This window comes from Rhinopithecus roxellana, chromosome 7 (genome assembly GCF_007565055.1).
Source record: "Rhinopithecus roxellana isolate Shanxi Qingling chromosome 7, ASM756505v1, whole genome shotgun sequence".
In the NCBI taxonomy this organism is placed as follows: domain Eukaryota; kingdom Metazoa; phylum Chordata; class Mammalia; order Primates; family Cercopithecidae; genus Rhinopithecus; species Rhinopithecus roxellana.
In genome coordinates, this window is record NC_044555.1 from 84900620 (window position 1) to 84918645 (window position 18026).

The 18026-nt window shown below is 41.4% G+C and overlaps 1 protein-coding gene across 10 annotated transcripts in view; it reads right to left on the bottom strand.

The window, feature by feature from the left end:
* ADGRG2 (adhesion G protein-coupled receptor G2) overlaps positions 1–18026 on the bottom strand; it is a 138528-nt gene that overhangs the window by 82325 nt on the left and 38177 nt on the right. For 5 of the 10 annotated variants that reach the window (XM_030933799.1, XM_030933798.1, XM_030933801.1 and 2 more), the window contains exon 1: positions 1236–1353. In XM_030933799.1, the coding sequence (XP_030789659.1) occupies positions 1236–1353 (118 nt within the window). Of the gene's footprint in view, positions 1–1235; positions 1355–15477; positions 15523–18026 lie in introns of those variants that run through there. The other 5 variants (XM_030933796.1, XM_030933794.1, XM_030933792.1 and 2 more) reach the window with 2 other exon arrangements.

The window sequence follows — 18026 nt, forward strand, 5'->3', positions numbered from 1 at the left end:
ACAAAAATGAACTCTAAATCGATCAAAGGACCTAAACGTAAGAGCTAAAACTATAAAATTCTTGGAAGAAAACATAGGGAAAGTCTTCATGATATTGGATTTGGCAATGATTTCTTTGATATAACACCAAAGCATAGACAACAAAAGTAAAAATAAATAGACCACATTACAATTAAAAGAATTTATGCATGAAATGATACTATTAAGAGAGTAGAAGAAACACTCCACAGAATGGGAGAAAATATTTGCAAATTATATATCCGATAAGGGATTAATATCCAGAATACACAAAGAACTCCAAAACTCAACACCAACAAAAACAACCCAATTCAAAACTGAGCAAAGGATTTGAATAGACACTTCTCCAAAGAAGATATACACGTGGCCAATAAGCACATGAAAAGATGCTCAATATCACTAATCATTAAGGAAATGTAAATCAAAACCACAATAAGATACCACTTCACACCCACTGCCAAAACAACAGGAAAATACAAGCATCGTCAAGAATGGGAGACACTGGAATTCTTGTGCCTTGCTTGTAGGAATGTAAAATGATACAGCCACTGTGGAAAACAGTTTAGCAGTTTCTCAAGATGTTAAACACAGGGTTATATGATCCAGCAATTCCCTCCTAGGTATATGCCCCAAAGAAATGAAAGCAGGGACTCAAATAGTGATTTGTACACCCATGTTCCTAGCAGCATTATTCACAACAGCCGAAAGGGGGAAACGACCCAAATGCCCATCAATGGATGAATGAATAGACAAAATGGGGTCAATGCATACAGTGAAACATTAGCCGTTAAAAAGAATGAAATTCTGATACAAGCTGCAATGTGGGTAAACTCTGAAAACATCCTAAGTGAAATAAGCCAGGCACAAAAGGACAAATATTGTGTGATTCCACTTATCTAAGGTACTTGCAATAGGCAAATACATAGAAAGAAAGGAACAGAGGTTACCGGGAAGGGGTACGGGGGAAGGAAATGGGGAGTTATTGTTTAATGGATATAGAGTTTCTATTTGGGATGATGAAAACGTTTTAGAAATGGATAGCGGTGACACTTACACAAAATTGTGAATGTACTTAATGCCAATGAACTGTATACTTAAAAATGGTTAAAATGATAAACATTTATTATTTTACCATAGTAAAAAAATCCTAAATAACAAAAAAATTACACACATACAAGCAGATAAACAGAAAAATAAATGAAAAACAGACACATTACCTTCCAGGGATGTTACCAGAACGACATGAAGACAAATGATGACAAGGAATATCTTGAATGTCAGTAAAACTTCTTCAGTTCTGCCAACACGGCCACACTGCCTGCCAGAGAAAACCATCCTGGAATAAAGTAAGGAGAAAACAGATCATCACAGCTGCCATAATCACAACACAGCAATACCTCAAAGGTCATTCCTCAACCAAGGCAACCTGTGATCCTGTGCACTTCAAATTGCTATGGTTCCAGAGAATCAGAAACGCCAGTTGGGCACTGGTGACAACAAGCAAAACCCATGTTAATGATGGGAGGGTTGCCCAGTAGGATGTTATACTTAGAAGCAAGGTAGCCTATGTGGATTTATGGAAAACATCAACACATGCAAAATAACAAGAGAAGAAATTAAAAATGCAAAATGTTACAATACATCATTATTACCACTACACAGAATCTTTTCAATAATCTATCATTCTCTCTGTTATTTTTCCTTAAAAAAAAAACTTTTTAAAAGAGATAGAGTCTTGCTATGTTGCTCAGGCTGGAGCGCAATGGCTGTTCACAGGTGTGATCATAGTATATACTGAGGCTTCAAGCAATCCTCCTGCCTCAGGCAGCGCCACTATGCCCAGCTCCTATTCATGCTTTTTTTTTTTTTTTTTTTTTTTTTTTTTTGAGGTGGAGTTTCCCTCTTGTATGTTTTATACTGCAAAAGGATAAGTGATATGGACAGGAGGCAGGGAAATATTGGGTAGAAGAGGGTGGTCCTGGACAAAGGCCACACTCTCAAGCCTGGACCCGTAGCCCAAAGTGAGAACATGCGTTCCTGTTTCCCTGCCCAAATGTTGTCTTTTCCAAAACCACCCTGGCCTGCCGTGCCCCCTAATCCGGTATCCATAAAAACTCCAGGCCCCACTGGCAGAGTGGCAGAGAAGGAGAGAAGAGAAGTAGCCGGACGTTGGAGAGGAGCAGCTTGACTTCAGAGAGATAGCTTGACAGTGGGACTTCGGAGAAGAGTTCAGCCACAGATGGCCAAACTCCAGGGGAAGTTTCCCACTCCATTCCCTTTCCAGCTACCCATCCCACTGAGAGCCACTTTCGTCAGCAATAAAATCCTCAGCATTCGCCACCCTCCAATCTATTCTTACAACTTCATTTCTCCTGCATGCCAGACAAATACCTGGGTGCGGGTGCAAGAGGCTGTCACAGTGACCCTCCACTGAGCTGTTTAACACTTACACTGTCCACAGATGGCAATGCTAAAAGAATGTGCTGTAACACATGCCCTCTGGGGCTCTGGAGGTCGTGGGCAACCTGTCGATGCTGCCGTGGGCCCGCACAGAGTCCTGCTCCTGCTGGTTGTCCAGAAGCACTCAACCTGGCCTCTGTGCCCACTCACCTGCGTGCTCCCCCTCCCGCGAGGGGGTGAGAGCTGTGGGCTAAGTGAGCCAATCCTTCATGAGTCCCACAAAGGAGTCAAGGGAACTATCCAGTTTCATCAGTACATTGCGTTTCCTTTTTGTTGCACATTATTTTATCATCATTGCTTGCATTTTAGTAGTTTATATCAGAATTGAATTTAAAAGCCTCATTTGCCATTCATTCATTTATTCATTCAACAAATATTTATTGAGGGCCAATATGTACCAGATGAGATGTGAGGGCTGAATAGGAGTGAATTAGATGAAATGCACGTGCTGGAGGTAGGGCAGGGGCTAGGGGAGAGTTCAGCACACAGAGAGAATTGCAAATGCTAAGACTGTCTGATCCTCTCATGTCTGGGAGTTGGCCAACATTACCCCATGATGGGCGGTCAGCACTAGGAGCGGAGGCTGGCGTGGGGTGCTGAGAAAGGAACCACTCATGGGCACAGGCACAAGCAAGGGGGTGGCGAGAGCCAACTGGGCAGGCTTCCTCTACACAGCCAGAGGGAAGTGGCTGGACAAACCAGGCTGTGTGTCCTCAGCTAGCAGAGCTCTCAGCCAAGGGCACTCATGAATCCAGCCACCACTTGCAGCCTCTGCAAGTCCTAGAGTGAGTGTGAATACACAGTGGTGAAGACTAAAGAGCATGAGTTCAAAGGTCTCAGCTAGGCCACATAATATCTGAGTGACTGTGGACAAGTTATTTCCAATGGTCATGTTTCCCCATCTAGCAAACTGAGATAACAGCACCCACCTGATAGTGCTGTTGCAGTGAGTAAACAAGAAATCTTTGCACAGTGGCTGGCACTGTGAATGTACTGTAAATGTTAGCTGTACTTGTCATTCATTCATTCATTCATTCAACAGATATCTATTTTGCACCTAGTATGTGCAGGATCAGGCAGTGCTGGGATTAAGGGGTGGAGGGCATGGAAAGAAGGGGGATATATAAGCCGGAATTTCTATCTCAAGGTAAAGCTGGCAATCTTTAAGAATTCTGTAATTGAATACTCATAACCAGCACTAGGAGAGTGATTCTTTCCTTGACCTGACATGATGATGTTTTAGACCAGGAGGTGAATCTTTCTCCTTCAAAAGAGAGCTTACATATCTTAAATTAATAAATTGTATTATGTATTAATGCTATAATATGTTGATCAATTATAAAAAGCCTCTAATTTCTCCCTCCTCTTTTAACCTCTCTCTGGGCATAATGGCATGTTATTGATCTTCCCAAAGGAGTCACTCAAATGAGGATGTTAACACAGTTGTGCAAAGATGTATCGATGTCTCTCTGGAGGAAAGACCTAAGTGTCTGCTACAGCTATACAAAACAATCTCAATGCAGCTCAGAAATATGTTTGTCAAGGAAACCAGAGAGAAAAGAGTACTTATTGTACATAATTCCATTCATGAGAAACCGAAGCAGAAAAAACTAATCGATGCGGTGAGAAGTCAGGAGAAGGCTTGTCCTTGGAAGGTAGGGAGTTATAACAATATTGGATGTGGGCACAAGGGAGGCTTCTGAGGTACCGGGAATATTATGTGTGCCAGTTATATGGGTGTGTTCAGTTCACAAAATTCACTGAGTTGTACACTTATATGTATGCCATAAGTTTCAATAAAAAGTTTAAAAATTGGCCCGGCGCGGTGGCTCAAGCCTGTAATCCCAGCACTTTGGGAGGCCGAGACGGACGGATCACGAGGTCAAGAGATCGAGACCATCCTGGCTAACATGGTGAAACCCCGTCTCTACTAAAAAATACAAAAAAAACTAGCCGGGCGAGGTGGCGGGCGCCTGTAGTCCCAGCTACTCGGGAGACTGAGGCAGGAGAATGGCGTAAACCCGGGAGGCGGAGCTTGCAGTGAGCTGAGATCCGGCCACTGCACTCCAGCCTGGGCGACAGAGCGAGACTACGTCTCAAAAAAAAAAAAAAAAAAAAAAAAAAAAAGTTTAAAAATTAACCTATTTTTTAAGTTTTTGAACTTTGTCCCCCCTCCAAAAGCACTGCTTTAAAAAAAAATGGAGGCATTATTGAGTGAACTACAGTGCCAGAGAAAATGCTCTCCTCTACAAATGCCTTAGGCTTGACTCTACCTGAAACTGGTGGAGTTGACTTAGATTTAATTCACAAGTATTTAAGTGTAGCCTAGGGAGACAGTATCAGAGTGGTTTATTTCTGGAAAGGAACTCAGAAATCACCTATCCTCGAACCCTCATTCTACAGATGAAAGAGGCCCATCGTGGCAAGCTTGTCCAACCTGCGGCCCACGGGTCACATGTGGCCCAGGATGCTTTTGAATGTGGCCCAGCACAAATTCTTAAACTTTCTTAAAACATTATGATATTTCTTTTGCAATTTTTTTTTTTTTTTTAGCTCATCAGCTATCAATAGCGATAGTGTATTTTATGTGTAGCCCACAACAATTCTTCTTCCAATGTGGCCCAGAGAAGCCAAAAGATTGGACACCCCTGCAAGTCTAGGGGATGGGTCAAGGTCATTCAACTATTTGGTAGAACCCTTACTCTTTCTACCAAAACACAATGCCAGCCTCCTGAGACTTTGTCTCCTTGTAAGTAAAATGTTTTGAGTCCATCAGGTAAAAGACATCAAGTTCAAAATGTTATTATACAATTTTAAAATGTCTACAAACTCATTCTTGAGCTTTGCTAACTCTTAGGGCTGGACCTAAGTGGTGTACAAGACATGATCAAAGGTAAATTTGTGTACTCAGTGACTCAGTGTACATCCACAGTGAGTGACTACTATGTGCTGTAACTGAGACCTCTGATCAAAATAAACTATGCCTTTTCACTAACGACAGGATCTACTCAACTTCCAAATGCAGGTAGGAAAGGCCAGAATGAAAGATGATCCCAGCAATCATCTTGAAAAAAAATATAGATCAAGAACTTAATGCAGACTGGCACCACTCAAAAGACTGCTTTCAGTTGTCATATCTGGAATACGTTTTCTCAAGGCTGAACATATGTTTTTGGAGAAGTTTTATGATATTTGAAATAATGTAGCTTCTACTGCCTTCTGCATAAACTGAGAATGTCCTATTAGGTCATAAAGTCTCTAGGATCACTAATCAAAGGGAAATCTGTGAAGTTTGAAACCTTTAGTCATTGCACATCAAAGCCATTTTTCTCTGTTTCAGCTGAAACATTGATATAGTTTGGATACGTGTCCCCATCCAAATCTCATGTTGAATGTTGGAGGTGTGAGCTGGTGGGAGATGTTGGATCATGGAGGATCCTTCATGAATAGCTTGGGCCATCCCCTTGGTGATAAGTGAGCCCCAGAAGCAAATGTCACTATGCTTCTTGTACAGCGTGCAGAACCAGGAGCCAATTAAACCCCTTTTCTTATAAATGACCCAGTCTCGGGGATTTCTTTATAGCAATGTAAGAATAGCCTAACACAAACATCTATTCATCTTCTGGTGCAATCGGGGTTAGCTCAATGCTATCCAGGTCATCAACAAAGAGGATTTGAATAACCACTGGTTCTTAGCAAATTTTTAAGGTGCTAAGGATGGCTAGGAAGATAGCAACAATTACAAAGAAAACTATTTGGTAGCATTTAAACAGTGAAACATAGACCTTGACACTAGATTAAAGATGACCCCCAATTCATCTTTATCCAGGGCCCCCTTTTAAGTTGTGAACTCTGATGTAAATGGCAACCTCTCTCTAGAGTTGTACAGTGCATGAACTACATGACTATATGCCATGGTGCTTCCATTCTAAAAAGTCATTCTAGAGCTCTTCAATTTCATTAAATAGTATCAGTATCATATTTTTAAATATATATCATCAGTGCAACCTGTTATGACAATAAATGATAAATCTGTCTTTAGATGTAGGATAATTAAAGAATAATATCAGAAAGGGAGAAATAGCTTGATACCACCATAGGGCAGGTCTGGGTGAGGGTTATTCTCTGTTATCTCTGGTTAACTGGCATACTTTGATTATACCATAGCTACTATGATAGAGGCAATGATCAATATTTTTGACCTGAGTTACAAGAGGTACGATGATTGTTCCCTAAGTCTTCTAGAAAACTCTATGCTTTTGGGACATTTATACGGAGTCATATATGTTGGCTTACAAGACCACCACAAGGGGAAATGTAAAAAAAGAAGGACTACAGGGGTTCTCAGTGTGGATAAAGCAAGAACAAAAAGTGAAAAAGCAATTGATTTAGATTGTTCAATTTTCAAAGAAGTCAGAGAAAGAATCAGGAGACTGGTAAGAAAAGCATAATTAAATTTCTATTTGAACACTGCTCAATGACTTTGATACAGGAAATATCTCAGGGGAAAAAAAATGTCTTCAGAGTTCCGGAAATAGGTTAGGTTAGTTAGATCAAACCTTGGGCTTAAGACAATTAAAAATTATGAATAAAATGCTAAAAGCATTTTCTTTTATTATTATTATTATTATTTATTTTTTGAGACAGGGTCTCATTCTGTCACCTAGGCTGGAGTGCAGTGGCATGATCATGGCTCACTACAGCCTCGACCCCGTGGGCTCAATTGATCCTCTTGCCTCAGCCTCCTGAGTAGCTGAGACTACAGGCATGTACCACCACACCTGGCTCATTTTTTTATTTTTTGTAGAGACGAAGTTTTACCATGTTGCCTAGGCTGGTATTGAACTCCTGGTCTCAAACTCCTGGGCCTCAGCCTCCCAAAGTGCTGGGATTACAGGAGGGAGCCACCATACCCGGCACATTTTCTTTCTTCTTCTTCTTTTTTTTTTTTTTGTTTGTTTGTTTGAGGTGGAGTCTCGCTCTGTCTCCCAGGCTGGAGAGCAATGGCATGATCTTGGCTCACTGCAACCTCCACCTCCTGGGTTCAAGCGATTCTCCTGTCTCAGCCTCCTGAGTAGCTAGGATTACAGGCGCCTGCCACCACACCTGGCAAATTTTTTCTATTTTTAGTAGAGATGGGGGTTTCACCATGTTGGCCAGGCTAGACTTGAACTCCTGACCTCAGTTGATCCACCCGGCTCAGCCTCCCAAAGTGCTGGGATTACAGGCGTGAGCCACTGTGCCCAGCCATGCATTTTCTTAAACATATCAAAGAGCTGGCAAGATAGAAAGGAATTGCCAGGCCAAAGGTGAAACTCAAGCAGGAACCCGGTAAGTAATGTAAGCAATGAAGCCCACTTATACCTGTGGGTATGGGCCTAATGAGGTAAACCTGAGTTTCAAATATGACATATGAAAGAAAAGTTCAGAGACATGGAGAAAAGAAATATAATGTCTAACATACATTTAAACAAAATTCGAAGAGGAGAGAATCAGTGTTTGGAATGATAATGACTAAGTGCCTCCTTAGTCATGGGTGAAAAACACCAATCCTCAGATTTAAGAAGCCCAAAGAATCTCAATCACAATAAATAAAAAGAGATCTACACCTAGATACATCATAGTGAAAATGAGAGAAAACAAAAACAGGAACATCTGAAAAATTGTCAGAAAAACAAGACAGATAACCTTCAAAAGAGCAGCTGTTAGGCTGGGGGTGCGGTGGCTCATGCCTGTAATCCCAGCACTTTGGGAGGCCGAGGCGGGTGGATCACTTGAGGCCAGGAGTTCAAGGTCAGCCTGCCAACGAGGTGGAATCCCGTCTCTACTAAAAATACATAAATTAGCCAGGTGTGGTGGCATCCACCTGTAATCCCAGCTACTCGGAAGGCTGAGGCAGGAGAATCGCTTGAACCCGGGAGGCAGAGGTTGCAGTGAGCTGAGATCACACCACTGCACTCCAGCCTGGGCGTCAGAGCAAGACTGCACCTCAAAAAAAAAAAAAAGAGAGAGAAAGGCTGTTAAGAAGCCACTGTTAGACTGACAGGTATCTTCTCAGAAGCAACAATGGAAGCCGGAAATAGTGGAAGTCTGTCTGCAGGGTGCCGGAAAGAAACTGCCGACTCAGAATTCTGCTCTCAGGGAAAATATCTTTGAAGAATGAGGGCAAGATGAAGATATTTCCAGACAAACAGAAACTGTGATGTTGTTCCTCCCTGCAAATCATTATTGAAATCAATCCTAAGACATGTATTCAGGCAAAAGACATAAGATCTGAGATGCAAGGAGGAATGAGGAACAAAGGAAGTGGTGGGTTTGTGGCCAGGCCCATGGCTAACATTTCTAAGATACAGTTCAAGAGTTTAAAAGAAGGCTTTGCCCTTATTCTTCCCCTAAGGCTTCATTCCAAGCTGTAAGAGGCTTTGTGCACACGCACGTGATCACCACAGCCTGCATACCCCTAACCCCCTCTCCTTCACGCATGTACCCCTTGGTCATCCCTTGGATCTGGGAGTACGTACACCTGCAGTATGGCTTGCAATAGGGAAGGGGAGTGCCCAGGTCCTGGAAATTGGCACAGAATGTTTGGATTGGGAATTCCAGGGTCCTGGATTCCCAGAGTATGTTCTAGAAGCAAGGGTGAGGGGAAGAGGGAGGGAGGCTCCGGGTAGGCATGACTTCTTGATGCCACAGACTTCTTGCCATTTGGAGAGGGGTGGAGCTAGAGAGGGGCCAGAGAGGGGACTCTAAATCACAAGTCACAGGCCAGAGGCCCCAGTTGCCCAGAACTAGGGGTAGTACTCTCTATTGGCAAATCCAAATGAACTTTTACTATATAAAACAGTGCCAGTCATGGTGGCTCACGCCTGTAATCCCAGCACTTTGAGAGGCTGAGATGGGCAGATCACTTGAGCTCAGGAGTTCAAGACCAGCCTGGCCAACATGGTGAAACCCCATCTCTACTAAAAATACCTAAATTAGCCAGATGTGATGGCGGGCACCTGTGATCCTAGCATCTTGGGAGGCTGAGGCAGGAGAATTGCTTGAACCTGGGAGGCGGAGGTTGCAGTGAGCCAAGATCGTGCCACTGCACTCCAGCCTGGGTGATAGAGGGAGACTCTGTCTTGAAACAAAACAAAACTACTATATAAAACAATAACATCTTGTAGGGATTAGTGAAACATGATAAAAACATACAGCAACTACCTCATATATACAAACATAGGAAATAATATATGTATTATATGTAATATAACTAAGGAGATGATAAAATGAAATTCAAAAATTAAAGTCTTCCAAGGTCCTTGAATTATACTAGAGGAAGCTAAAGGTATTGATTTTCTTTGCACATTGAAAAGCTGAGTAGACATGTTGTAATTTCTACAACAGGTTGTAATTTCTTTAGTAACTAAAGAACAGAAAAGGGACATATAACTTCCTAACTAGTGGAGGAGGAAAACAGTTTTTAACATATTCAGTCACTCTGGAAAAAAGGCAAGAAAGAGGAGAAACAGCAACAAAGAATGGTTAGGAAAAATAGAAAATGATAAAGATTTAAAAACAAATGCAGGCTGGTGCAGTGGCTCACGCCTGTAATCCCAGCACTTCGGGAGGCCAAGGCGGGTGGATCACCTGAGGTCAGGAGTTTGAGACCAGCCTGACCAACATGATGAAACCCCATCTCTACTAAAAAAAAAATACAAAAAATTAGCCAGGCATGGTGTCAGGTGCCTGTAATCCCAGATACTTGGGAGGCTGAGGCAGGAGAATTGCTTGAACCCAGGAGGCAGAGGTTGCAGTGACCCGAGATTGCACCACTGCACTCCAGCCCTGGACAACAAGAGTGAAACTCCGTCTCAGAAAAAAAGAAAAAAAAATGCAGATAAAATGATTCATGTAATATAAACGGACTCAATGATTCCATTAAAAGACAAAGATTATCAGACTGAAAAAAAAAACAAACTCCAATTATATGCTATTCACAAGGACACAAATAGAACCTAATGATTCAGAAAGTTTGAAAGTAAAGAGATGGAAAAGATATGCTATGCCCAAGCTAATCAAAAGAAAACTAAAGTGTTTATACTAATATCAGACAAATTATACTTTAAAGCAAAATACTTTACCTAGAAATAAAACCGTTCATTCATAAAAGATTCAATTCTGAATTGAAGACTGAAGAAATGTACATGTGAACGCAACTACTGTAGCCTCAAAATACACCAAACAGCATTGACGGAATATAAGGAGAAATAGAACAAATTCACAATCATTATGAGAGATCTCTATCAGCAACTGGTAAAAATTAAACAAGAAAGTCATTAAGGATATAGAATATTTGAATGACACATTTAACCAACAACACGAGGACCGTACCTAGAAGCCCCCATTCAACAACTGCAGCGTACATAATCTTTTCAAGTGCACATGGAATGTCTGTGAAACCATCCAGATCATCAAAAAAGTCTCAAAAGCTTTTTAAAGAATTGGAAAACAGGAAAGCAGCATGTTCTTTGACCACAACACAATTAAGTTGTAATAACAAAAAGTTAGATTTGTTATTTAACAAATAACCCATGGGTCAAATAAGTCACAATGTTTATTTGAAAATATTCGCCAGGCATGGTGCCTCACACCTGTAATCCCAGCACTTGGGGAGGCTGAGGCAGAAGGATCACCTGAGCCCAGGAGTTCGAGCCTGGGCAACAAAGTGGGACCGCCCCCCCATCTCTACAAATAAATCAAAAAATTAGCCGGGCATGGTGGTATGCACCTGTGGTCCCAGCTGCATGGGAGTCTGAGGCAAGAGGATAGCCTGAGACAAGGAGGTAGAGGCTGTAGTGAACCATGATCACACCAGTGCACTGCAGGCTGGGCAACAGAGCAAGACCTTGTCTCAGAAAGAAAAAAGAAGAATAAAGAAAATATTTGACTTGATCAATAATAAAAACGCTATATATAAAACACATAGGATGCAGCTAAAGAGAGAGTGAAAATTATATTTTAAACATACAAATTAGAAAAAGAGAAAGGCTTAAAATTAATGAATTAAGATCCTTAAGAAGTGTGAAAAAGTACAGCAAAACAAACCCAAAGAAGAAGAAGGAAGGTAATGAAAAGAAAAAAAAGAAGCATATAATAAAGACAGAAAAAAGACATAAAGATTAACAAAGCCAACGTTGCTCTTTGAAAAGACAATTCTGGCAAAATCAAGAGACAGAGGGAGGGGAGGGAGAAAGGGGAGAAAAAGAGAGAGGCAGGGAGTGAGGAAGTAGCTAATAGGAGGTATAGAAAAAGCAACACACCTGTAAATGCTATAAACATAATAAATATAAAAGGCTCTTAGGGACAACTTTCTTCAATAATTTTGAAACTCTAGATAGAAAGGGACACATTTCTAGAAAAAAATACCAATTACCAAGAAGGAATCAAGTAGAAATGATAAACATGAATAGTAGGTATAACCCTTAAAAGTCTCAAAATGTCCCACAAAGAAAACTCCAGGCCCAGATGGCTTCACTGATGATTCTATCAAACATTTACGGAATAAGAGTTCCAATCGCACAGAAACTAAAGAAAAAGAGCACATCTGAACTCACTTTTACAAGGCTATCATAACCCCAATGCCAAAACCAGACAAGGAGAGTCCTTAGATTTCTACCCATTATATAAATCAAATGAGACTGTTTTCAGATTTCTCCAAGATGCTCACAGAAATGTCTAGCAGCAATTTCAAATCTTGTAAATTGAGGTAGTTTGAATAAATATTGGACAAAAGGAACTGTTCTGAACTTCAGCAACAAAATTTTTTGAAGATAAGGTCACCAAGAACTAAAACCAGTATTACTGTAGTAAGAGAAACAACATCCCATATGCCAAAAACAACCATGTCCTAAAGATGACAGAAACTAGGTTAACTGGTGAGTGCTGAATAGGAACTCTAAAACAGCAGCCTTGTATGTTGTTTGTCAGAGCACAAAGTCAAGTCAATGCTGAGCCATACAGCCTCATCGCAGTGTGAAATATTCACATCTCTAGAATCAAATGGAAGGAAATGATTTATTTGGTCTTTACAGTGCAAAAATGATTTTCTTAATAAGCGGTAAGTGCTTTCTGATGCAGAAAAAGGAAGCTTTATGCAATAAAACAAGTGAATCAATATCAGACGTGCAAGATTAGAACTAAATTGTGCACTTAATGTAAACATACACTCACCAAGCCTGGTGAGGGGTGTTGCGTTTTTTTGTTTGGTTTGGTTTTTGTTTTGTTTTTTTTTTGAGACGGAGTTTCACTCTTGTCACCCAGGCTGGAATACAATGGCGTGATCTCGGCTCACCGCAACCTCCACCTCCCGGGTTCACGTGATTCTTCTGCCTCAGCCTCCTGAATAGCTGGGATTACAGGTGCCTGCCACCACGCCTGGCTAATTTTTGTATTTTTAGAAGAGACAGGGTTTTACCCTGTTGGCCAGGCTGGTCTCGAACTCCTGACCTCAGGTGATCCACCCACCTTGGCCTCCCAAAGTGCTGGGATTATAGACGTGAGCCACCGCGCCCGGCTGAGGGGTGTTCTGTTTTTTGGCTCCCTTGCTCATCTCCAAATTTCTCCACTCTCTCATACCTCTGATCTACCATACTCTTGATTAGCCATGTGTGAATTATCCAAGGCAAGGTGAAAGCCTACTTCATCTCTCTCCCCTCACTCTTCAGGGTCTTCCCCCAGTGCTTGCAGTATGTTTAACACACAAATGAGCAGAATAGCATAGGATTCGGGAACATGCATGGTAGAGCCTTCACATCTAAGCTCTACCACTTACAGTGTAAACTTGGGCTGTTCCTTAACCTCTCTGGAGTTTAAAATTCTTCATCTGAAGACATGGAAGTAATGCTAAGACCTATTTCACAGGGTTCTGTGGGGATTAAATGAGGTAATATAATGAAAGTCTTAGTTTAGTCAAGAAGTGTTAGCTACGATTACAAGCATAATTAGAAGACAAGCTTTTGTTTTGTTGTTGTTTGGTTGTTGTTTGCTTGCTTTTTTTGTGACAGGGTTTTGCTCTGTCACCCAGGCTGGAGTGCAGTGGTGCAATCTTGGCTCACTGCAACCTCCACCTGCCAGGCTCAAGAGATCTTCCTGCCTCAGGCTCCCAAACAGCTGGGACTACAGGCACACGCCACCACCCCCAGCTAAAGAAGATAAGTTTATAATACACTCCAGTCCTAAATGTAAACAGATTTTGGAATTATTTCCAAAATAATTGACGTTCATTCAACTAGTTGACAAATATTTATTGAAGTTCTGTTACAAGCAAGATTCTATGCCAGGGACTCGAGATACTGCAAAAAACAAGGCAGATACCTTTCCTGCCCCCGAGAGCTTAATAGCCACTACTCAGATTCATTGGTCATTGGCATGGCCAAATAAATAGTGATTTTTTTAAAACAACAAACAAAAGATACTTTCTGTTCAATGGCTCATCAGACTCGACTTGGCCTAAAAACAAAAACAAGGAAGCAGAACACAATAGCCTCTCCTATATAGGCTTGGTCTCCACCTCACCCCCACATCCACAGCAGGCACTTGACAAATATTTTTTCATTGATTTGGTCCACAATCTACTACTGCAAAATAATTCTATCAATATGTAGAGGAGAGAAATAAGAGACTCTTCTTAAAAGCTTCCTGGGGCATTGATCTGCACTGCAGGGCTGGGGCAGGGATAGGGCAAAAGCACATGGTTAGTGGTCATCTAGGAAACCATGCGGGAGAGGAAGCGAGGGACTCAGGAAACCAACCCCGCCTTACCCACCAGGGCCCACCCCCCACCAGGATTCTGTGCCCTTCCTTAGTTTTGTCATCACACCATACCAATTCCTGTTTCAGGTCCCAGCTGGGCCATTTACTGGCTGTGCGACCTGCTCAGGTGTTGTAACCTTATTTATAGCAATAACTTACTAGTATCTATTATAATAACGATGTGTTATTTATCATGTAAGTTATAATAGGATCATTCTAATTTGTATTCATTATGGTATTTACATTGTTTACAAAATTTTGATAATTTATGTCAATGAATTCCCAGAAATAACCACTATTTATGAGTCTCAAAAGAACTAGGCTGGGTACAGTGGCTCAGGCCTGTAATCCCAGCACTTTGGGAGGCTGAAGCAGGAGGATGGATTGAGGCCAGGAGTTTGAGACCTGTCTGGCAGCATAGGGAGATCCTGTCTCTACAAAAAATAAAAAATTAGCCAGGCATGGTTGCATGTACCTGTGGTCCCAGCTACTCAGGAGGCTGAGGTGGGAGGATCACTTGAGCCTGGGAGGTCAAGACTGCAGTGAGCTGTGACTGCACCACTGCGCTCCAACCTGGGTGACAGAGGGAGACCCTGTCTCAAAAAAAAAAAAAAAAAAAAAAAAAAAGAGAGAGAGAAATAGAAAGCGTGAAAGTAGTGGCTTCAGAATTTCTATCTAGAAGAGGGTCATGGGCAGAAATCTGGTTGGAAGGATCCTTTGACAGTTGCATTTGCACAGCACTTAGGTCAGAGAGAGAACAAACACTTCCTTGGTCGATTTCAAAACATGACAAAAGCTGTTAGAGCCAAGGGACACATGTCCAGGGAGCAGGAAAGGGGAAAATAGTGAAACAGAATCCCAAATAATTCCACGTAAATGATCATTATCTTTCCCCAGCTTTGATTGCACCATGTAACTTCAAAATCGGTACCCGTTTCTGAACGCCCATTCAAAAGCAATTGGGTTACCAAGAAGAAACAGGTCACCAATAGAATCCCCAAGGAAAAGAAAGTGTCTGAAGGAAAGAGAGCTCCAAATGGGAGTGAGGAGTTAAAAACAAAACAAAACAAACAAAAAAGAATAAAGTTGATATAGGGATGGGAATTTGCAATGAAGGAGGGAAAACAGGAAAGAAAAAAAAAAACCCAAGCCAACATGTTCCTCATTTCTACAACATTATCTCGTAGAAATAGCATCACTCACCTGACTGCGAGTTCAGAAAAAAAGGTGGAGAACCTCTGTGCACACCTGAAAATGAAAAATAATAATAATAAAAAAAGCAAAATTAGGCCAGTGGAAAGTAGACTTTCTTGACTGCATAATACTTCAATACTGCAGTGAGCTCATCAGTCAAGGCCCCGTGGGTTCCTTACTGCACGTCACAGCTTGAACTTGGCAGTGGAGTTACAGAAAAAATGGATGTAAACCCTGCTTTTGAGGAACTTATATAAAAACTGGAAGCACAAGCCCAAAGCCAGTTTGGGGACTGATCTTGTTAATGTTTTTTGTTTTGTTTTGTTTTGTTTTGAGACGGAGTCTCGCTCTGTCACCCAGGCTGGAGTGCAGTGGCATGATCTCGGCTCACTGTAACCTCCGCCTCCCAGGTTCAAGCGATTCTCCTGCCTCAGCCTCCTGAGTAGCTGGCATTACAGGCACACGTTACCACACCTGGCTAATTTTTTTTTTTTTTCATTTTTAGTAGAGACAAGGTTTCACCATGTTGGCCAGGCTGGTCTTGAACTTCTGACCTCAGGTGATTCGCCCACCTCAGCCTCCCAAAGTGCTGGGATTACAGGTGTGAGCCACCACGCCCAGCCTTGTTATTGTTTTTGTGGCATGAATTACTGTTCAGCTGAAGTCTTCATTAACAGTATCACAGGGCACTGGACAACGAAGTGATTGGACCAGACCTGGGGTGGGGTGGTCTCTTCTAGAGACCCTGCTTGGGTAGATATTTCTTTGTGTGTTTGTGACTTCACTTCCCTAGAACCTAAACTCCTTGATATCAAGGATTGGGGCATTTAGGTCTCTTGTGCCAGAGGCAGAATTCTTTCTCCACTAAAGGGCTAACTCTTGGTTAATTACTAAGTTTGGCTCAGAGTTGAAAGGGGAACATGGGGATATTTGCAATGACATGAGGGAAAATGCAGATGCATGCTGGGGAAAGAATGGGGTATCTACCCAAGACAGAGAGCACTGCTGACAACCTGACTTGTATCTTTTAGAATATTCCAACATGCCTCACTTCTGAACCAAAACATTGGTCCAGCTATTAGCTTGAAGATAACAGTCGCTTCATGTAATGGTGTCTTCTCATGAGAAATAGGACATAATGACTTTCAAATGAAGATCTGTGATAAGAAACGATCTCTAAGGTCATTTTGGAACCAATTGACCTACTGCTGGCATCTCTCAACAGACTATTATAATAGCAGTTCAGTGCCCAGCAATCCCATTACTGGGTATATACCCAAAGGAATATAAATCATTCTGTTATAAAGACACATGCACACATATGTTTACTGCAGCACTATTCACGATAGCAAAGACATGGGATCTACCTAAATGCCCATCAATGATAGACTGGATAAAGAAAATGTGGTGCATATACACCATGGAATACTATGCAGCCATAAAAAGGAATGAGATCATGTCCTTTGCAGGGACATGGATGGAGCTGGAAGCCATCATCCTCAGCAAACTAATGCAGGAACAGAAAACCAAACACCACATATTCTCACTTATAAGCGGAAGCTGAGCAATGTGAACACACAGACACATGGAGGGGAACCACACACACCGGGGCCTGTCGGGGAGGGGGTGGGTAGAGAATCAGGAAGAATAGCTAATGCATGCTGGGCTTAATACCTAGGTGATGGGTTGATAGGTACAGCAAATCACCATGGCACACATTCACCTTTGTAACAAACCTGCACATCCTGCACACGTACCCCAGAACTTAAAAGACAAAAATGAAGGCCAACCATGTTGTCCTGTCCTACGATGAACAATTGCAAACACATGTCCCAATGCTGAATGTGGACTAAATGTAGGATTAACAACTGAAAAACATTTCAATAATCAAAGAAAGAAAGAAATTGATTGTGACTTGAGTATCAAAAGAAGTTCATTTAACATTTGTGAAAATGAGAATTTTCTACATAGGGATTTCTGATAATATTTTGATGAAATTTCCCAACCCAAGCACACTACCTCTTCCAAAACCTTATTGACAACCATAATAAAGCACACTTAATGGTTCTTTGGAATCCAGTTTATTAATGAACAACAGGAGGCTCTGTCTGCTCCCTTGGAATACTTACAGGTAGAAAAGTAGGACAAGCAACATGACATTTGTTTTTCCCAGTGGATGAAAAAATTGAAAAGCCTAGTAATATCCAAAACTGGAGAGCATGTGAGGAAATAAACACCTGCATACACCATTGGTGGAAACATAAACTTTGAGAGAGTAATTTAGCTATGTTTTAAAATTTTAAATGTGCATGCTTTTTGATACAGAAATTCAAATTCCAGAGACTGTCCCCACAGAAATACTGACACAGATACAAAAATACATATACAAATACTGTCATTGCAGCTGTGTGTGTGGTGGGGGGAGCCTAAGTTTCCATTAGTAGATGAAGAGTTAAACAAAGGTACATCTGTGTTTTGGAATATTATGCAACATTTAAAAGTGAAGTTTATTTAGATGTATTAACATATAGAGATTGTCAATGCAAATAAGGCAGGAG